Source organism: Papio anubis, chromosome 18, assembly GCF_008728515.1.
Source record: "Papio anubis isolate 15944 chromosome 18, Panubis1.0, whole genome shotgun sequence".
Lineage (NCBI taxonomy): Eukaryota > Metazoa > Chordata > Mammalia > Primates > Cercopithecidae > Papio > Papio anubis.
The window spans coordinates 55,336,079-55,358,440 of NC_044993.1; the positions used below are offsets into that span (position 1 = coordinate 55,336,079).

Sequence of the window (22,362 nt, forward strand, 5' to 3'; positions counted from 1 at the left end):
ATTATTATTACTGAATATTAAATATCATTGAATATTCATGTTTAATCTAAGATGCTGTACAATTTCAGGAAGAAAATGCAAATTCTTGATCAAAGCAGTAGTGCTTCTATACAGTATCACTGATACATGCTCCACTGACCCATCCAGCCTCCAGCTAGCAGAGGGGTTTTATAAACCATAGGCCAGGAGCTGGGTAGGCCAGCGGAATTTTAAAAAGTGTAGCAAGCGGCCACTCAACCACTATTTCCCAAGCTTCTCCAAGCCTCAGATGTCTAATATATATGGTTTGGAATGGTATCCCCGAGTTGTGCAGTGCACAGCCCACACAACCGAACAAACTGGTCCTCCCTTCTCATACCCTCTAGCGTGGTGTCCTCACAACTGCACCCTCCTGAGACATGCATTATGCTCCCAATCCCTTCCTTCCTCTCTCTACTTTCCCATCAAAACCTATGGCTAAAGTACACGTGCATACATTGCTGGTGTGCCTATAGATTGGTCTAGGGGTTGAACTCTAGCCTCTCTAGAGGGTGATTTATCAATAATGATCTGAACTCTTGAGAAACGGTGCTTACTCTTTGAGCTATCAATTCCACTGCCAGCAATTAATCTGGAGAAAAATCGGATAAGTGTGCAGACATATGAACGAGGATGCTTTTGGGTTTCTGGTTTCCTGTTTTTGTTTTTTGTTTTGCTTTGTTTTATTTGAGAGACAGGGTCTTTCTCTGTCACTCAGGCTGGAGTGCAATGGCATCATCATAGCTCACTGCAGTCTCGACCTCCCAGGGCTTAAGTGATCCTCCCACTCAGTCTCCTGAGTAGCTAGGACTACAGGTGTGTGAATTTGAACAATAATGTTTTTCACTGAATATACAGGAGAGGAAATGAGAATGTCTAATCACCTATGATTAAGTTATGGCTCAATGTATTCACTGTGTGTGTGTATATATATACACACACACACATATATATGTATACATACATATATATACACACACACACACATACATATATACATATAAAATATAGGCCAGGCATGGTGGCTCAAACCTGTAATCCCAGCACTTTGGGAGGCTAAGGCAGGCAGATCACCTGAGGTCAGTTGTTCAAGACCAGCCTGGCCAACATGGTGAAACCCTGTCTCTACTAAAACTACAAAAATTAGATAGGTGTGGTGGTGGGTGCCTGTAATCCCAGCTACTCAGGAGGCTGAGGCAGGAGAATTGCTTGAACCCAGGAGGTGGAGGTTGCAGTGAGCCAAGCTCACACCACTGCACTCCAGTCTGGGTGACAGAGCAAAACTCCATCTCAAAAAATAAATAAAATTAAAAAATAAAAAATAAAAAAATATATATATACCATAGAAGAATTAAAATTTGTGAGGTACATCTTTGTGTGGCAACAATGAAAGATATTCCCATATATCATTAAGGAGAGACAGCAGGCTGAAAAAAGTGTTTATAATCACAATTTTGTAGAAAAATTTTTTAAATTTCCATATGAATAGAAAACATTCTAGAAGGATATTATATATTTTTAAAAAGCTTATATGCATTGCTGGGCACGGTGGCTCACCCCTGTAATCCCTACACTTTGGGAAACTGAGGGGAGAGAATCCCTTATGTCTAGGAGTTTGAGACCAGCCTGGCCAACACAGTGAGATCCCTTCTCCATTTGTTTTTTTTTATTAGCCGGGCATAGTGGCACATTCCTGTAGTCCCAGCTACTCAGGAAGCTGGGGTGGGAGGATTGCTTGAGCTCAGGAGATTGAGGCTACAGTGAGCCGTGTTCACGCCACTGCCCTCCAGCCTGGGTGACAAAGTGAGACCCTGTCTGTCAGAAAAAAAAAAACAAACCCAAAACTTGTATGCATTATCTATTTTTTTCACAAGTGATATGCATTACTTGCACAATTTAAAAAATACATATATGTTTTAGAAAAATTTGCTCGTTGGGGTAGGCTCTCGTCTCCAGCTATAGCCAAGCCTCCAGCTGACACAGGACACAGTCTTTTCCTGGGACAAATTGAAATGGCTGCTTTGTACCATTGGGTCCAGATTTTCATTTTGTGCCAATATCCTCCTTTGTGTGCAAGTAATTAAGAGTCTGGATATTTTCACACTGAAAATTGTATTGTCAGGACTTTAGGCTATAAGTGACTGAAGTGTTTTTTCGTGTGTGTGTGTGATGGAGTCTGGCTCTGTTGCCAGGCTGGAGTGCAATGGCACGATCTCGGCTCACTGAAACTTCCTCCTCCCAGATTCAAGCGATTCTCCTGCCTCAGCCTCCTAAGTAGCTGGGATTACAGGCATGTGCCACCACACCTGGTTAATTTTTATATTTTTAGTAGAGATGGGGTTTCACCATGTTGGCCAGGCTGGTCTCCAACTCCTGACCTCAAGTGATCCACCTGCCTCACCTCCCAAAGTGTTGGGATTACAGGCGTGTGCCACTGTGCCCAACCTGAAGTCCATCTTGAAGGGGATTCACTGGTATAGCTGAACGCAGGTCCTCAAACGAACTCAAAACCCAGCCCCTTTCTCTGCCTTTTAGCCCTGCTTACCTCTGTGGTCATTTTTCCAACAGGCTCTTCACACTGTGTTAAGATGGTGCTGACAGTCTGGCCTCTCGGTAAACCAGTGCAAAGAGGGCTGCTCTGTCCCAGCCACTCCAATGAGGATCCCAGAATGGAGGAGTCTCACTAGGTCTGACTGGCCTGATTTCCGTCTGCTGCCCATCATGAACTAAGCCCTATAGCCAGAAGGATGGAATACGCATCCAGGCCGACACAGCCCCTCCACAGCTAGGGTGAGACCTGTCCCACCCTCAACCTTGTACTCTGCTGATACCAAGCTGTTTCTCCTTGGTGGTTCCCTCACTTACCCTAGGTCAGTTCGCTCAATGCACAGATTCTTATTGTTCTCTGCAAGTGGAGATCAGAAATCTCCATTATTTTATTTTACTGTTTTTTTTTTTAATTTTTCAAGGCCTCAAAGGGGCCGCTGTAGCAACCTGGCACTGTATTGTTCATCAAATAACGTGTAATGATTGATGGACTTTGTAATTCTCAGTTGTCACAATGCCTGGAGGGGGAGCTGATGTTGGGAGGAGGGGAGGACTGCTAATGCATGCCACCCTGGGTGACTCCGCTGAGTTAGAATAAAACAAAACAAATGAGTAGAAGGCATAAAACACCACGGGCGCTTATTCAGACAGAATACATATTCAGTGGATTTATCTGGTCTCTACTGCTAAAATCATTAAAGAAATTTCAATCATGATGGCGCATAAGAACCTCATATTTGAACTTCACAAGAAAGCAAGGTTTTTTTCTTACCAATTGTATCCAAGATTTCATAAACTGAAGAACACCAGTGATGCAATAGTGCGTGACTTATCACCAATCACACTAGGAAAAGGAGAGTGTTCAGAACGGAACCAGAATTCATTCACAATATTAAAAAACCAACACTCAGTTTTTGCACATTGAAGCAATCTGACTTTTCTTTCTTTCTTTTTTTGAGACAGAGTCTCGCTTTTGTCCCCCAGGCTAGAGTGCAACGGCACGATCTCGGCTCACTGCAACCTCCACCTTCCGAGTTCAACTGATTCTCCTGCCTCAGCCTCCTGAGTAGCTGGGATTATAGGCGCCCGCTACCACGCCCAGCTAATTTTTGTATTTTTAGTAGCGACGAGGTTTCACCATATTGGTCAGTTGGTCTCGATGGTCTCAGACTCCTGACCTCAGGTGATCCACCCACCTTGGCCACCCAAAGAATCTGACTTTTCAACCACTAGACTCGAATTTTGAAAGAAGAAACAGGCCGGGCGCAGTGACTCACACCTGTAATCCCAGCACATTGGGAGGCCGAGAAGGGCGGATCACTTGAGGCCAGGAGTTTGAGACCAGCTTGGCCAACATAGTGAGACACCGTTTCTACTAAAAATACAAAAAATAGCCAGGTGTGGTGGCACCCTGTTATTGTGTTACTGTCTTTTTGATTCTAGCCATGCTAGTGGATATGAAGTGGTATCTCATTGTGGTTTTGATTTGTATTTCCTTATGACTAGTGATGTTGAGCATCTTTTCGTGTTTATTGGCCATTGGTATATATTCTCTGGAGAGATGTCTACTCAAATCCTTTGCCAATTTTGTAAATGGGTCATTTGTACTTTTACTGTTGGGTTGTGAGAGTTCTTTATATATTATAAATATGAGACCTTTATCGAATGCCTGAACTTGCAAATATTTTTTCCTGTTCTGTGGGTTCTTGTTTCACTCACTTGATGATGTTCTTTGAAGCACAAAATGTGTTTTTACTTTGATGAAGTCCAATTTATCTATTTTGTTCCTTTTGTGGCTTTTGCTTTTTGTTATATAAACTGTTGCTTAATATAAGGTCATGAAAATTTACATCCATGTTTTCTTCTAATATTTTTATAGTTTTCACACTTTCATTTAGATATTTAAGTAATTTTGAGTTAATTTTTCGTATAAGATATCAAGTAAGGGTCTAACTTCATTCTTTTGCATGTGAATATCCAGTTGTTCCAGTATCGTTTGTTGAAAGGACTATTCTTTCCCCCATTAAATGGTCTTGGCACCCTTGTTGGAAATCAATTGACCATAAATGTAAGAGTTTATTTCTGGACTCTCAATTCTATTCCATCTATATACACATTTATCCTTATGCTAGTACTACTCAGTTTTGATTACTGCACTTTGTAGTAAGTCCTGAAATAGGGAAGGGTGAGTCCTCCAACTTGGTTCTCCTTTTTCAAGATTGTTTTGACTGTTTTGGGTCCCTTCGCATCTTCATACAAATTTTAGGACTGGTTTGTTAATTTCACAAAAAAAAAAAAAAAAAAAAAAAAAAAAAAACCCAGCCGAGATTTCGATAGGCATTGTGTTGAATCTGTAGATCAATGTGGGGAGTACTGCCGTCTTAACAATATCAAGTCTTCCAGTCAATGAACACAGGATGTCTTTCCATTTGATTAGGTTTTATTTAATATCTTTCAATGATGTTTTATAGTTTTCAGCATGCAAGCCTTGCACTTCTTTTGTTAAATTTATTCCTAATATTTTATTCTTTTAGATGCCATTGCAAATGGAATTATTTTCTTAATTTCATTTTCAGATTGTTCATTGCTAAGTGTATAGAAATTCAGTTGCTTTTTGTATACTGACCTTGTATCCTACAACCTTGTTTATTAGTTCTAATAGGTTGTTTTTAGTGAATCTTTACAATTTTCTATATATAAGGTCTTGTCATCTATGACTGGAAATATATTTACTTTTTTGTTTCCAATCCAAATGCTTTTATTTATTTTTCTTGCCTAATTTTCCTGGCTAGAACCACCAGTACTATGTTAAATTGAAGTGGCAAGAGAGGACATTTTCCTCTTGTTCCTAATCTTGGGGGAAAATATTCAGTCTTTCACCATTAAATGTGATGTTAGCTTTGTGGTTTTCATAACTTTACCAGGTTGAGGAAATCCCCTTCTATTCCCAGTTTGTTAAGTGTTTTTGTCACGAAAACATTTTTATCAAATGCGTTTTCTATATCCATTGAGATGATCTCTGGTTTAAGTTCATTTTTAATTAAAGAAAATCATACTACATTCTCTTTATAAAAAAATGTGTTCAGTGTCGCCGGGTGCAGTGGCTCACGCCTGTAATTCCAGCACTTTGGGAGGCCGAGGCGGGTGGATCAGCTGAGGTCAGGAGTTTGAGACCAGCTTGGCCAACATGGTGAAACCCCCCGTCTCTACTAAAAATACAAAAATTAGCTGAATGTGGTGGCAGGCGCCTGTAATCCCACCTACTCGGGAGGCTGAGGCAGGACAATCGCTTGAACCTGGGAGGTGGAGGTTGCAGTGAGCTGAGATCATGCCACTGCACTCCAGCCTGGGTGACAAGAGCAAAACTCCGTCTCAAAAAAAAAAAAAACAACAAAAACAAACAAAAAAGTGTTCAGTATACATAAGGCTAGAGTCTTCCTAGTTCTTTCCCAACCACCCCAAGGTACTCGCTGTTGTCAGATTGCTGTTTCTTTTAGCTAATTTCCTATCCGTGTGTGTGCATGTGCTCAAAATATACAATATGCTTTAACAAAAAATGGCATAATAGTGTCAAATTAAATTCGGCCTAAACCTGCCTCCATGGATCATGAACTGCAATCTATGAGTACCTTCTTGTAACAAGTAGCTGAGTCTCAGCCAATCACAGCAGATAAGCTTCAGTCGATTGCAGGCTGCCAACTGATGAGACCACGTCCATATAAGGCAATGCCAAGCTGTAACCAATCAAGCTGTTTCTGGATGTCATTTCCACTTTCTGTCTATAAATAAGGCCTGCCTAGGTTGCTGGGTAGAGCTCTCTGAACCTCTCTCCTGCTTCCGAGTGCTGCCCAATTCATGAATTGTTCTTTGCTCAAATAACTTCTGTGAAATTTGTCTAAAGTTTTTCTTTTAATAATGGATGTATGCTGTTTCCTCTCCCTGGAATGCCCTCTTGGTCCCAGCTGACATACCAGTGCCCACTTCCTCTTTAAGACTGAGGAAGTGCCTCTTTTCCGTGGTGCCTTCTAAGGTCATCCATACATCAGACATCTTTTCCTTCTAGTGATGGCTCAAAATTGTTCCCCTTTTTGTAGCCCCCTTTGGTTATGATTTTAACAGGGGAGGTGTTTAGATTTGAACAGCCTGAATTTTCATACAGTATACACTGATAGCCCCCAAACATCTTTTTAGCTATAAACACATTTATAGCTATTGTGTGATGATGGTGCTACAGCCACAGTTAAATTTTGAGCCACTTTGACATCGTTTTATATGGCAGCATTTGTTGGTATGATAAGTGGAATTCAGCTGCTTTGTTGGTATGATAAGTGGAATTACAGACTGCTTTTCATACTGTGTTCATATCAGTAAGAATGAATCCCAAAGCTCCTTGTGTGTGGGAGGATGAGGGTGGCTGGAATCTTACCATGGAAAAATCAGGGATGAACAGTTCCCCTTTTACTGTTATTACTGGTTACATACTGGGCTTCTGGGTATGAGTTCATTTGAAATAAACAGCACACACCTGTTTCAAGGACGGGCTTGAAAATGACTATTTTATTGCACTTAGCTCTTACCTTTTCTTTATTGAGACAGAGTCTCACTCTGTCACCAAGCCTGGAATGCAGTGGCACAATCTTGGCTGACTGCAACCTCCACCTCCTAGGTTGAAGCTATTCTCATGCTTCAGCCTCCCAAGTAGCTGGGATTACTGGCATGCGCCACCATGCCCAGCTAGTTTTTGTATTTTTAGTAGAGACAGGATTTTGCCATGTTGGCCAGGCTTGTTTCAAACTCCTGACCTCAAGTGATCCGCCTGCCTTGGCCTCCCAAAATGCGGGGATTACAGGTGTGAGCCACCACTCACAGTCTGCTCTTAACATTTCATAAAAGTAGAAAAGTAAAATTGCTGATTCTAGTGTAACAAGTATAAGTCTCACAAATCAAAGATGGAATTCCAGTAGCATCTGAACAGCAGGAATATTTTGCCTTGGTTAGACATCCCTGGATGTAAGCTAACCTTCTGGTGTTCAATGAAGAAAAAAGACCACATTTATAAAATATGTATGAAATAGTGAAAACCTACATTATAAAAAACTATGTCTAAATCACAGGGAATAATAGGGGTTTCTGTAACAGGGTTTTTTTTTTTTTTTTAACTCTTTGGGCATAGACTGCTCCTTTAATGTGCAAATATGTTATTTAACTTTCACACTTCCCTTTAGCCCTGGTTTCTGGAATGTACCATGCACAAAAGGAGTGGAATAACTGGACAATATTGACTCATACAGTAAGCTCTTGTGTTCAGGGACAGTTCCACTAATGGGCATGTAGCAAATATTTGTTGATTAATTGTAGCTTGTTAGGATTAATCCAACTTCTTAATTGATAGCTGTTTGCTGGTGTGTTTATCAGAGTCTCTTTTTCCTACACCAGCTGTGTATAGAGTATGAAAAGCTTTTGGTCTCTACGGAAATCCACTGCGACCTTTCCCTCTGGCGGTGTTTGCCACGGCTGATGTTAAATGTAAGCTCATTCCACGATATATGATGCTCAGATTTGGGGTAAGTCATCTTGCTACCTAGAATGGGAGCTTTATGGAAGCTTGTTAACACTGATACACTAATTGCCAAATAATTGGAGAGGTTGTATACTTTTTGGAATGAGATACACATGCTACTCTCATATGTATTTGGTGAGAACTTCTTACACTATATCCTTCCTGAAGGGCCACATGACAATATTATCAGGAGTTTTTTTTTTTTTTTTTTTTTGAGACAGGGTCTTGCTTTGTCACCCAGGTTTGAGTACAGTGGCACAATCCTATCTCACTGCAGCCTTGACCCCTTTGGCTCAAGTGATCCTCCTGCCTCAGCCTCCCAAGTAGCTGGGATTACAGATGCCCACCACTGCACCTGGCTCATTTTTGTATGTTTTTGCAGAGACAGGGTCTCACTATGTTGCCCAGGCTGGTCTCTAACTCCTGCCTCAAGAGATCCTCCTTCCTTGTCCCTCCAAAGTGTTGAGATTACAGGCATGAGTCATCCTGCCCAGCCAGGATCAGGAGCTTTAAAAAAAGCTTACCTTTTCATCTAGAAATTCCACTTCTAGGGTTTTCCTATATAAATGACCAGATGAACGTGCAAAAATGACTGAACGAAGGTGTCTATTATAGCATTTATTACAATAATAAAAAATATTGTAAATAACCTCAAAGTCTCAAATAGAAAAATGGTTAAAAAAGACAGGTTATAAAGGCAAAGGCTATTTTCTATGTTAAGTGTTTATATGTCACTATGTGAATTCAGATTTTTAAAGTTTGAAGTTTTATACCAAAATGTTAACAATAATTATCTTTTGGTGATGGAGCTATCAGTGACTCAAAAAATTTTTATTTCTTTTATCCGACTTACCCGAATTTTCTAATTTGTTTTCTAAAATGACAATGTAGTTTTCTCTGTATATATCAATACAGGCCAGTCAACCCAACTTTAAAAGGTGAAGAGAGTACTTTCAATAACTACAAAATAAGTTTTGGTAAAAATTACTTGTTTTTTTTTTTTGGAAACAGGGTGTATCTCTGTCTCCCAGGCTGGAGTGCAATGGCACTATCTCCACTTACTGAAACCTCTGCCTCCTGGGCTCAAGCCATCCTCCCACCTCAGCCTCCCAAGAGCAGCTAGACTACAGATGTGCACCACACAGGCTAAGTTTTGCATTTTTTTTCTTTGTTTTTTCTTTTTTTTCTTTTTGGCAGATATGAGGTTTTGTCATGTTGCCCAGGATGGTCTTGAACTCCTGGGTTCAAGTGATCCTCCCACGTTGGCCTCCCCAAAGTTCTGGGATTACAGCCATGAGCTACTATGCCCAGCCAGTTTCGGTCAAAATTCTAAATCACTCTTTAAGACCCATTTTACAGAGAATCCTATTTCTGAGGTCTGGATGTTAGCTATAATATCCTGTTCCTAACTCATCTAAGGTTTCCCCTGGACCCTCCTCCTCACAAAAGTTCCCTGTTAAATCAAATACCACAGTTGCATATGATTCTTACCAAATAGGCTCTCCAGAAGGATTGAATGTAGAGGGCCGCTTCCTCTTCTGTCAGCAGGAGGGAGAGTGGGATTGGCGGCCGTGGGCTGAAAAGCAATAAAATGGTCATATGCCCATGAGAATCCAGTCCTTCAGCCTTGGCGTTGCCTTTGACAACATAATGACCTCTCTGATTAAGTGCTTCATCCATCCCCTTTCTTAGCAGGCAACAGTGTCATTTTAGATAGAAAAGTATATGCTTGAGTTAGCGTTTATTATTTTAAAATCTGGGAAGGATTTTTTTTAAAAAAAAAAAACGGTGTAATCTTAAATCATTGTTAGCCTATTCTTCTTTTGAAGGACTCAGGCTGCTATACTTGCATTTTAGTCCTGAAGGTGCAACATACATGTTACTGACATGAGACTGTTTGGATACAATGCAAGAGACAGAGGAGCAGCTGCCTTTATGTACTGCAGTATGACCGAGACATAATAAAGAGCTCTTTCTCCAACTTTCCATTGAAATTAAGGACTATAGTTCATCTCTTTCCTGAAAAGAACACTGGAATTTATCTCTGATTAGTGTGCATTCCAGGTTAATGTGGTTTAAATTCAAGCACATTTTTAAGTTCTGTAACAACAGAAACATCAGGGGTTTGGTGTAGGTCTTGCTGCTCACCACACAGAATGCCAATCACTGAGCTGATGAGTATTACCAGGGAAGAAGACTCTAATCTTAATCGAGTGCTACAGTCAGGAGGAGATGGGATCAATCCTAAATCCACCTCCCAAATGGACAAAAACTAGGGGTTTATACAGCAGGGAAGAAATGTGACAATGTGTAAGGAAACAAGAACTACAGAGGAGCTAGGAAGCAATCATGATGAATGAGGGCTCTGGCATCTCATTGTCTAGATGTGGTGATCTGATGAGTTTCAGTTCTTTGATACCGCCTTTTTTTTTTTTTTTTTTTTTGAGAGGCCTTAAATTAAGTTTTAAGCTTTAAGACCGGAGGGGTCAATTTCTATGTTTATCCGAAAACAACAACAACAACAAAAACTATGGGACGACTGGGTTGGTTTCACTGCTTCATCTTAATAAGAAATAAAATATCTCAAGTGCTGGATCAGTTGATAGTGTCTGCTCTTGTGGGATTTTTCATATTATAGGATTTTAAAAAAAAATCAAAGATACCACATTAAAAAATTAAGACTACTCATTTTTTCCCCCTAAAAGTTTAACAGAGGCACTAACAGATGACAAGGACTTACAAATCTGTCTTAATTCAGGTTCTTTATGTTTCCCCCAAAGCAAAACATAGCTGCCTCTGAAAAGCAAAGGCCAAGACAGTTCAGATATAAAAGAAATAAACCCTCAAAGGACGTGGATCACATGGAGGCTGCTTCCAGTATAGCATCCCCAGAAATGACTTTGCAAGTAAGGGACTCCCAAGTGCCCTGGCCTCAAAACTATCCCAAATAACAGCTAGAGCTTACAGTAACTCATGGCACAGACAGGTTGACTAACCTACCCAAGGTCACACAGCTTGTAGGTGCCTAGTCAGGATCTGGGCCCAGACCTCTACAATCCCAAAGCCCAAGCATCCCTTACCATGGAGTGCTGACACACCAGGCCTCAATGGGCAAATAAATGCAGATGCCTGGCCTGCCACAGACTGCAAAGCTAACTGGCAACAGTGCATGATTCTCCAGGACCCAAGGGTTTTATTTCCCTCCAAAAACTCTGACTTAAAAAAAGAAAAAGAAAAGCTTGATGTAGTATATTTGTTTGAGTGAATGAATGCTCTTTTGAATTATTCCAGAACCAAAGAAATCAAAGCCACAAAGAACATAGAAGTTATCAGCACTATTTCTAGTGAGTGCAGAGCTGTTGCCAGGCTCTGGTTTTCTGGCTGGACAGGTCCTTTTTAAGAGACCAAGTAAAGGTGATTCTTCCATTTCTTCCTCCCTCCCTCCCTGCCTCCCTCCCTGCCTCCCTCCCTCCCTTCCTTCCTCTTTCTTTCTCTCTCTTTCTTTCTTCTTTTCTCCCTTCCTTCCTCTCTCTCTCTTTCTTTCTTTCTTTCTGATGAAGTCTTACTCTGTCCCCTAGGCTAGAGTACGGTGACATGATCTTGGCTCACTGCAACCTCTGCCTCCTGGGTTCAAGCAATCCTCCTGCCTCAGTATCCTGAGTAGTGGGACTACAGGAGCTCGTCACAATACCCGGTTGATTTTTGTATTTTTGGGTAGAGATAGGGTTTCACTGTGTTGGCCAGGTTGGTCTCGAACTCCTGACCTCAGGTGATCTGCCCACCTCTGCCTCCCAAAGTGCTGGGATTACAGGCATGAGCCATCATGCGCAGTCTCTTTTACATTTTTTAAGTAAATTTTCTTAAAATTGTACAGACAGGGTCTTGCTATGTGGTCTCCAACTCTTGGCCTCAAGCAATCCTCCCACCTCGGCCTCCCAAAGCACTGGGATTACAGGCATGAGCCACCAGCCCAGCCTGGGCTCCCTCTTTTCCACATTAAATGTCTCTCCTCATCCAATGTCCTGATTCTCTATATCTCAGTTCTGTGACACCAACAAATCACATCCCTGAAGTAATTTCCCTTCACTAGTTAAAATTCAACAGCTTCTAGAGAGACCTTAGTGTTTATAAGGAGACCTTGGTGTGTTGGCAGTGAATTCATGGGAATGATGCTCTAATGCATTCTCACTGGCTGATATTTACTGGGAACTTTCTGGATCCCCTCCCAGCAGCCTTGCTCCTCATGCTCCAGCCCTGCGGGCGTCACTGGTGGAGGGTCGTGACTGCAAGTTGTCCAGGTCCTTGGCGTTTTGAACAAAGAATTGTACAAAATGCCCAAGAAAGCAAAGAAAGAATGAAGCAACAAAACAACGAAAGCAGGGATTTATTGAAAATGAAAGTACGAAAGTACAAAAGTACACTCCACAGTGTGGGAGCGGGCCCAAACAGCGGCTCAAGGGCCCGGATACATAATTTCTTGGGTCCAAATACCCCCTAGAAGTTTCCCATTGGCCACTTCATGCTCACCTCATGTAAATGAAGTAAGTGGTAGCCAGCAATCAGTCTGATTGGTTGTAAAAAGCGGCCAACCAGAGGCTGAAGCGAAGTAACAAAATTATACTTCTATGCAAACAAAGACTCGGCCCGCAATCAGTCTGACTGGTGTGGACAGCCAATTTCCCATCTGCTGCGCAGAAAATTTTGGGAGTTGAAAAGCGAGGAGCCTCTGGTCCTTTTGCTACTTAGGCATGGAAAGTTAGGGTTTTCCTTTCAATTTAGTCCTAGGATGTGAGACAGCCTTAGGTTCCCTGCCTCCAGGCCCTATTCTCCTGCCTCATTGGCCCTTGGCAGCTCCTCAAATGTGTGGTGCTTCTCCCACCTCAGGGCCTTTGCTAAGCTGCTTTCCTCTGCCTCCAGTATCCCCCTACTCCTAGCCAGAAGCACCCTGTACAGAGGTCCTCGTTGTTCTCTGCTCAAGGGCACCCAGCTGATCGGCCAGAGGGTGCTAAAACCCAGCACATGCTCTGCTCCTGGCTGTGTGGCCACATCTGCCCTAAGGTGAGGATACCTTTTCCTAATTTGCTCAAATGCACCTTGGGGCTGGTGTGAGGCCTGACACCTCTTTTTCTTGGTTCCCTCTTATTCCTGCTTCTGATCTCCATTCAAATGTTATTGAGGCAGGGCGCTGTGGCTCATGGGCCTGTAATCCCAGCACTTTGGAAGGCCGAGGACGGTGGATCACCTGAGGTCAGGAGTTCGAGACCAGTCCGGCCAACATGGTGAAACCCCATCTCTACTAAAAGTACAAAACTTAGCCAGCTGTGGTGGTGTGTGCCTTTAATCCCAGCTACTCGGGAAGGTGAGGCAAGACAATCGTTTGAACCTGGGAGGCAGAGGTTGCAGTGAGCCAAGATCGTGCCACTGTACTCCAGCCTGGGCAACAGAGCAAGACTCCATCTCAAAAAGAAAAAAAAGTAATTGAAAAATGTCCTTTGATTACATCAGGGCCCAAGGAAGCTTCCTGTAATTTTCCTTCCTGGTCCTTGGCCCAATTTGGAGATAGAAGTTCTTGTAATTACCTAATCAATGCTTGAATCTTCTACTGGTCTGAAAGCTCCACAAGGGTAGACATGGGTCCTGTGTTTGCTCCTCTTGGTGTCCCTGGCATGTAGGACAATGTCTGGCACATAGTAGGCACACTCAACAAATACTTGTGGAATGAGTAGTTGCCTCTGTGCCCAGCTGTGTGTTAAGCACTTTCTACACGTGATTTTGTTAAATCCACGTAACATGAAGAATGAGTTGTTATCCTTTGTTTAGAGTTGAAACAACTGAGGCATAGAGGGGTAAAGGGACTCTGTGTTCAAGGTCATTGAGCGTTTCCAGCTGAGAATGCAAACTGCCCAGGAAACAGTGGCCCAGAGAGAAGACAGGGCCAGCTCACAAGGTCAGTAGCATAGAAGTCAGGGTCTAGCAGCTGCTGAGTGTTAAGGAGAAGAAAACACAATCATTTGCTTCAAAGAAAAAAAAAATGGGGGCAGGGAGGGTGGAGAATCATAGAAAACGCCCTCTTTGTTGAACTTTACAGTAATAACTTGGCAGATATTCATTTATCTGAACCTCCACAGGGAAATCCTATGTCAGGAAGGCTAAACAGAGTAGAATTTGTCACTTGTATTGGAGGGGAGATTTGATAGTGCCTTTCTGTTCAGCAGCAATTTTCCTGCTTTAAGTATGTTTTTCACAACTGATGTCATGAAATCCTCAAAGTAACAGTATTCCTGTTTCGGAATAGCAGCAGGAAAACAGAACTGCAAATCTCAGAACACAACGGGTGAGCCCAAACAAAGGGCTTTCACCAGTAATGAAACCCTGAACTGCTTTGCATCACAACGACATCTCCAAAAAGCAAAATGAGATTTCTAATAGGCCTTTAAGCAGTAATAAGAAGCCACCTTTAGTGACATCCCTGCTTTCATAGCTAGATAATGGGGCGCTGTCTAGCTCCCAAACCAAGAATAAGTATGAGAAAGCCATGGTAAATCAGGCCAAATAAAAAGGACTTACTCTTCGAAGAGTAGTCCTGGGAATTATCAATCATTTCGGCGGGCCAGCTTGAAGGGAGAGAAGCCACGCCAGGCCCTTTCCTCTCTCTTGGAATCAGTGCAACTGGCTTAAAGTCAAATAAAAATAAAGAGGCGACTGCTCATCACCAGGGAACTAGGGAGGGGAGAGATGAACACGTCAATCACAGAAGGAGGCAGCTGAGGCCTTAAAGTGCTTAAATCAGACATCCCAAAGCAGACGTTTTTGCGCGTTCAGACGGGCACGACAGGACTGCTGGGTATGTTTCCAAGGAGAATTGTTTTATTAGTAATGCTCATTTGTCATGTCCTCCTCCTTTTTTCCTCAAATGTGAATACATTTGAACCGTAAGAATCAATGCTGGCCGGGCGCAGTGGCTCCCGCCTGTAATCCCAGTACTTTGGGAGGCCGAGGTGGGTGGATCACCTGAGGTCAGGAGTTCCAGACCAGCCTGGCCAACATGGTGAAACTCCGTCTCTACTAAAAACACAAAAATCAGCCGGGCATGGTGGTGGGCGCCTGTAACCCCAGCTACTCAGGAGGCTGAGGCAGGAGAATCGCTTGAACCCAGGAGGTGGAGGTTGCAGTGAGCTGAGATCGCACCACTGCACTCCAGTCTGTGTGAAACAGTGAGACTCTGTCTCACACACACACACAAAAAAGAATAAATGCTATAATTCTGAGAAGGAACAAAAATTTATTTTTCTGATTGTGTTGTGTATATATAAATGTATGTGCACATGTGCGTGCGTATACATGCTTCTTTCCCCTTTTTCAGATGCAAAGTAAAAGCTCTGCAGGACATGAAGATACAGCATGCTAACAAAATACATAATAAGAAAATCGGAGACGTTAGTCTTCATCAATTTCTTCATCCAATTCAAAGACAATTAAAGAGGTGCCATCAAAAATCACATTTAATCAGAATAAAGAAGAAAGGAAGAATGCTTGCTTGAGATTGAAAATGAAATTTTGGAATCAAAATTCTATCCACTTTTCTTTCTCTCTCTTTTCTTTTTTTGACAGGGTCTTGCTCTGTCACCCAGGCTGCAGTGTAGTGGCATGATCATAGCTCACTGCAGCCTCAAATTCCTAGGCTCAAGCCATCCTCCCACCTCAGCCTCCTAAACAGCAGAGATTACAGATACTCACCACCATTCCCAGCTAATTTTTTTTTTTTGTATTTTTGTAGAGACAGCATCTCACTGTGTTGTCCAGGTTGGTCTCGAACTCCTGGGCTCAAGTGATCCTCCCACCTTGGCCTCCCAAAGTGCTGGATTACAGGCAAGAGCCACTGTGCCCATGCTCTCCATTTTTCTTTTCTCTCTCTTTTTTTTTTTTTTTTTGAGACGGAGTCTCTGTTGCCCAGGCTGGAGTGCAATGGTACGATCTCAGCTCACTGCAACCTCCGCCTCCCAGGTTCAAGTGATTCTCCTGCCTCAGCCTCCTGAGTAGCTGGGATTCTAGGCATGCACCACCATGCCTGGCTAATTTTTGTATTTTTAGTAGAGATGGGGTTTCACCATGTTGGTCAGGCTGGTCTCGAACTGCTGACCTCGTGATCTGCCTACCTCAGTGTCCAAAGTGCTGGGATTACAGGCATGAGCCACCGCGTCCAGTCTTCCACTTTTCATTAACTAAGAGATTAAGTTGTTTTCTTGGAACATGAAAGCACAACCCAGATGTAAAGCCATTTACAAAGATGGCACATGCTCTAAATCAATCATCATGAAGTTTTGCAATTCACTAGTATTTGATAATGGCCACTTGTCACAGTCAGCAAGAGACCTTACCCAGTCCTCGCCTTCCATCCTAACTGGCTTACCAAATGCTCTATATTGAGGCATCACATTTTTTTTTTTTTGACGGAGTCTTGCTCTGTCGCCCAGGCTGGAGTGCAGTGGCACGATCTCGGCTCACTGCATCCTCCATTGCCCAGGTTCAAGTAATTCTCCTTCCTCAGCCTCCCGAGTAGCTGGGATTACAGGCGCCTGCCACCACACCCAGCTAATTTTTGTATTTTTAGTAGAGATGGGGTTTCACCATACTGGCCAGGCTGGTCTCAAATTCCTGACCTCAAGTGATCCACCCACCTCAGCTTCCCAAGGTGCGGGGATTACAGGCGTGAGCCACCAGACCTGGCCGAGGCATCACATTCTTGACTTATAAACTTAAAATATTTCTAAAAAGTACAACAGAGGTTATCTGGAATGGTACTCCCCGACCATATGGTGACTAGCCGTTAGGACGGAATCTCATAGGATTCTTTCAATTCCAGCCTTCTGTGAACACACAAATAGCTCCAAAACCTGTGGAACATTACTCTCTGTAGCCTTAAAGCATATTTAGAAATCATGGTTACCAGGATATGATGTTGCTTTGGCCCCTTCACTAATCTCCACCCTGGGAGATCAACAAGCGGTTATTACCCCAGCATCAGGCTGAATCATCCTCCTACTTACACACAGAGCTGAGTCCCATTTTACCAACTCCATCATTGAAGCTGCATACGTGTCCAGATAACAGAACTTACTAAGCAGCAAAGTGCAAGACCACGTGCTCCCATGTGGGTTTCAGATATAACCATTTTTTTAAAAAAACCAAGGCTGTGATACTTGGTATTTCTTGATAAAATATGCCCAGATTATGGTGTTATTTAACATCTTTGTAACTGATTACACATTTTCTCTAGTGTGACTAAATGAAAAGCTTCTCTATTTTTTTTTTTTTTTTTGGGACGGAGTCTCGCTCTGTCGCCCAGGCTGGAGTGCAGTGGCCGGATCTCAGCTCACTGCAAGCTCCGCCTCCCGGGTTCACGCCATTCTCCGGCCTCAGCCTCCCGAGTAGCTGGGACTACAGGCGCCCGCCACCTCGCCTGGCTAGTTTTTTGTATTTCTTAATAGAGACGGGTTTTCACCGTGTTAGCCAGGATGGTCTCGATCTCCTGACCTCGTGATCCGCCCGTCTCGGCCTCCCAAAGTGCTGGGATTACAGGCTTGAGCCACCGCGCCCGGCCTAAATGAAAAGTTTAAGGAGACCCACCTACTCCCCGGTCTCCCTCCCCTGGATTTAAAGGGTGGGCCCAGGCATGGGGGATGTTCAGAAGAGCAGACCACCTCCCTCCCCACCCTTTTCAAACCTCTCACAGCGGATCTTCACCTTTTCTGTGTCACGGATCCCTTTCCACTTTGGCGGTTTGGATTCCTTCTCACAATAATGTTTTTAACAACATAAAAGTAAATACATAGGATTATGGCAAACCAATTATATTGAAATAAAGGTATCAAAATATTAAAATAAGAGCTGGTGATACAGTAATATATGTGCTTCTAAATTATGCAGTAAATAACAAGAGCTAATAGCAGGCCAGTTAACTACTGTAATTTGAAAGGTGTGACAAGTGTAAAATGGTATTTCTTGATCTCTGCAACAACTGTAATGTGACATAAGAATGTCTGTGGTTGCTGTCAGGGACAAACTCACAGATACTATGGAAACTACTGAGGTTTGTTGCCCACATTCATACTTAAAGGAGACGCTGGATTTAAGTGAGAGATTAGTGAAAATAAAGAGACAATTTATTGCCCCTTCCAAGTTCTGGGACCCCTGAATCATAGACAGTTAGTTGTGGCTGGAGCTGGGGAAGGATGGGTTTTATATCCAGTCGGAGACTGAAGACTAAGGATTTAAAAATAAACAGGATGGGGCAGGTGCAGTGGCTCATGCCTATAATCCCAGCACTTAGAGATGCCAAGGAGGGAGGATGGCTTGAGGTAAGAAGTTCAAGACCAGCCAGGGCAATCCTGTCTTTATAAAAAACATAATAAATTTTTTGGCCAGGCACAGTGACTCACGCTTGTAATCCCAACACTTTGGAAGGTGGAAGCGGGCAGATCACTTGAGGTCAGGAGTTCGAGACCAGCCTGGCCAACATAGTGAAACTTTATCTCTACTAAAAATACAAAAATTAGCCAGGTGAGGTGGCGCATGCCTATAGTCCCAGCTACTTGGGAGACTGAGGCAGGAGAATCACGTGAACCTGGGAGGCAGAGGTTGCTGCGAGCCGAGAGCGCACCACTGCACTCCAGCCTGGATGACAGAGCAAGACTCCACCTCAAATAAATAAGTAAATAAATAAACAAAATTTAAAAAAATACTTGTGATTTAAAAAAATAACCAAGAGGCCGGGCGCGGTGGCTCACACCTGTAATCCCAGCACTTTGGGATGCCGAGGCAGGCGGATCACGAGGTCAGGAGATCGAGACCATCCTGGCTAACACAGTGAAACCCCGTCTCTACTAAAAATACAAAAAATTAGCCGGGCATGGTGGTGTGCACCTGTAGTCCCAGCTACTTGGAGGCTGAGGCAGGAGAATGGCGTGAACCTGGGAGGCGGAGCTTGCAGTGAGCCAAGATCGCGCCACGGCACTCCAGCCTGGGCGACAAAGCGAGACTCCATCAAAAAAACCAAAAAAACAAAAAAACAAAACAAAACAAAAAACAAAACCAAGATAAATCCTAATGGTGAAATGAGACGATCTAAAAAGAGTGACCAGAAAGTTATGAAATTTGGCCCAAAATTATTAAAGAGCTGCTATCCAGATGGCAGACGGAGTCAATGTAATATAGTGTGGTGGTTAGTGGGAAAAAAGAAAAAACTTTTCATATTTTTATTCCCAATAATTTGTGATTTTTCAGTATACCCATTAAATTTTCAAAAGAGAACTGTTATTTCCCCACTCTGTTTCAGTAAAGGGATCCCATTCAGCCAGTTGCTCAGGCCTGAAATCTCTGTTGCATTCTTGACTCCTCTCTCTCCTCCAACATCCAGTCCATCACCAAGTCTTGGTTCCAACCTCAAAACATGTCCCAAATCCAATTTATTTTACTTCCTCCTCTCCGTGAGGGCATCATGTCTTCACTGTAGTTGCATCCCTGTATGCACTATTAGGTTGATTTCAGTCAATAACCCATCCAGCTGCCGGACTGATCTTTTTAACAGATAAACTGAAGGCTGGGTGTGGTGGCTCATGTCTGTAATCCCAGTACTTGGGGAGGCTGAAGTGGGAGGACTGCTTGAGGGCAGGAGATCAACGCTGCAGTGAGCTATGACTGTACCACTGCACTCCGGCCTGGACAAAAGAGCAAGACCCTGACTCAAAAAAAATGTTTGTGTGTTGTTTTAAGCACCAACTTAGTGGTGATCTCTTGCAGTAGCCCTAGGAAACTAACATACTAATTCCCATCTTATGATTCTTAATCACATATGCAAAGTCCCTCCTTCTGCCATATAAAGAAACATATATTTACAAGGTCTGGGGATTGAATGTGGACATCTTGAGGCACTAAAAGGAAAAACCTTTGTTTCTCTACTCGCAAGACTTCTGACACCAAATATGTGGGTTTTTCACACCAAGTAATTCTCCAGTTCTCTGCAGATACCACCTGGGCATCCTACAATTTATTATTTATTTATTTATTTTTGAGATAGGGTCTCACTCTGTTGCCCAGGCAGGAGTGCAGTGGCATGCTAATGGCTCGCTGCAGTATCCATCTCCCAGGCCCAAGTGATTCTCTCCCCTCAGCCTCCGGAGTAGCTGGGACTACAAGTGTGTGCCATCACACCCAGCTAATTTAAAAAATTTTTTGTAGAGATGGGGGTCTCACTATGGTGCCCAAGCTGGTTGCAAACTCCTGACCTTACGCAATCGTCCCGCCTTGGCCTCCCAAAGTGCTGGGATTACAGGCACTACAATTTAATTAAACTCTGACACTAACTACCCACAGTTAGTGCAGACCCCACAGAAGGCCCACAGGGAGCTCACAGGATAAGGGCTTAGTCCCACAAGAATACGTTCCACTACAGATGCCAGTCACAAGGAATGGGTCTCCAGGTTATTCACACTTCTGTCTGATGTGGCTACAAATTGGGGGCTCCCACAACCCCCTCCTCAAGTTCGATAATTCTCTACAACAGCTGACAGAACTCAGGGAAAACACTTTACTAAATGGTGGGGCAAAGATTGGAGTCTAGATGTGCCTGCCGTACTGCTTCGCACAGGCTCTCTGAACTGGTTCCTTTTTTTTTTTTTTGAGACGGTATCTTGCACTGTCACCCCGGCTGGAGTGCAATGGCACGATCTCAGCTCACTGCAACTTTGGCCTCCCGGGTTCATGCAATTCTCCCACCTCAGCCTCCCGAGTAGCTGGGACTACAGGCGTGCACCATCACGCCCAGCTAATTTTTGCAGTTTTTTAAGTAGAGATGGGGTTTCACCACGTTGGCCAGACTGCTCTCAAACTCTTGACCTCAAGTCATCCACCAGTCTCGGCCTCCCAAAGTGCTAGGATTACAGGCGTGAGCCACCGTGCCCAGCCCTGAACTGGTTCTTAAACAGCCATGGAGAAACAGCAGGAAGAAAGAACGGAAGCAGTACTGAGTGCCCCTGAGAAAGGGCCACCCACATGTCAAACCTCCAGCAAGAGGGAGTCACTAGAGAGTTTATACATCTCAGCATGTCCCAAATTCAGGAAACAGCTTTCCTTCCTCCCTCTATTTGAAGATGAATGTGAATATAAAAAGCAAAGATGATTTACTATCCTCTTGGGACTCTCTGGCCTCCGAAATTACTGACACAGAAATCTACTCTTCTATAAGACAAAATAAAAGGATTTTTTTTTTTGTGCCACCATTTAATTATAATCTTTAGTATGAAATGCAGTTTCTTGTGCCACTCTGAAGGCAGGAGCATTTTCAGTTCCACTATCAGCCTCAGCACAAATAGATCATCATACGGCTGGAGCTTGTCCTCAAATGACACGGTGACACTTTTGTTTTCACCTCCGCTTTTGGTCACAAGATACCTTTCATCAACATGAACATATCATGGGTTCCCTGCACCCCCACCACCTTTTTTTTTTTATTCAAGGATAAAACTTAGCTGAAAAGACATTTCACCCAAAGCAACCTTTTCTTTTCAAAAACACAATCTTTGTTTCATTGAAGGTCTCAGTTTTAATGATGTCTTTCATGAGCCTTCCCTTCTGGGACATGACACCAGAAAGGCAGTGGAGCACTTTTGCTTATTTAGTTATTTATTTTTGCAAATGAATCTGACCGATTCTCAGGGCCATTCTTTTTGGCCAAAATAGAAATTTAAACTTTTTCTCTTCTTAATGTGCTAGCAAATAATTTCATTGCCTCTGATTTGCTGGTTGAGTCACGACTATATACTACAAAAGAGGATGGTGCTGGATTCATAAACAGGACTGAAGCCAACGGGAGATATGACATCATCCACCCCTGTTGAAAGGTAAGGACAAAAACACCCTCATCACACTTCAATTAGAGTATGTGGCTGATCATTTTTTTCTTTGTCTGTGTATTTGTTTTTGAGATGGAGTCTCGCTGGATCACCCAGGCTGGAGTGCAGTGGCACCATCTCGGCTCACTGCAACCTCTGCTTCTCAGGTTCCAGCGATTCTCCTGCCTCAGCCTCTCAAGTAGCTGGCGTATCACAGGCGTGCACCACAATGCCTGGATAATTTTTTTTTTGTATTTTTAGTAGAGACGGAGTTTCGTCATATTGGCCAGGATGGTCTCAAACTCTTGATCTCAGGTGATCTGCCCATCTTGGCCTCCCAAAGTGCTG

At 43.1% G+C, this 22,362-nt stretch overlaps 1 protein-coding gene across 4 annotated transcripts in view; it reads right to left on the minus strand.

Moving 5' to 3' along the window:
- Positions 1-22,362, minus strand: part of IQCK (IQ motif containing K) — a 139,120-nt gene that overhangs the window by 59,437 nt on the left and 57,321 nt on the right. Inside the window, exons 7-8 of one of the 4 annotated variants that reach the window (XR_002519166.2) lie at positions 9,617-9,701; positions 3,338-3,409 (exon numbers count right to left, since the gene is read on the minus strand). The exons of 1 other annotated variant lie outside the window; for it this stretch is intronic. Coding sequence is in view for 2 of the 3 variants with exons in the window: in XM_021931800.2 (XP_021787492.1) it covers positions 2,602-2,751; positions 9,617-9,701 (235 nt within the window). In the remaining variant the exon portion in view is untranslated. Of the gene's footprint in view, positions 1-2,382; positions 2,752-3,337; positions 3,410-9,616; positions 9,702-22,362 lie in introns of those variants that run through there. 2 more of the 4 variants (XM_021931800.2, XM_003916616.5) reach the window with 2 other exon arrangements.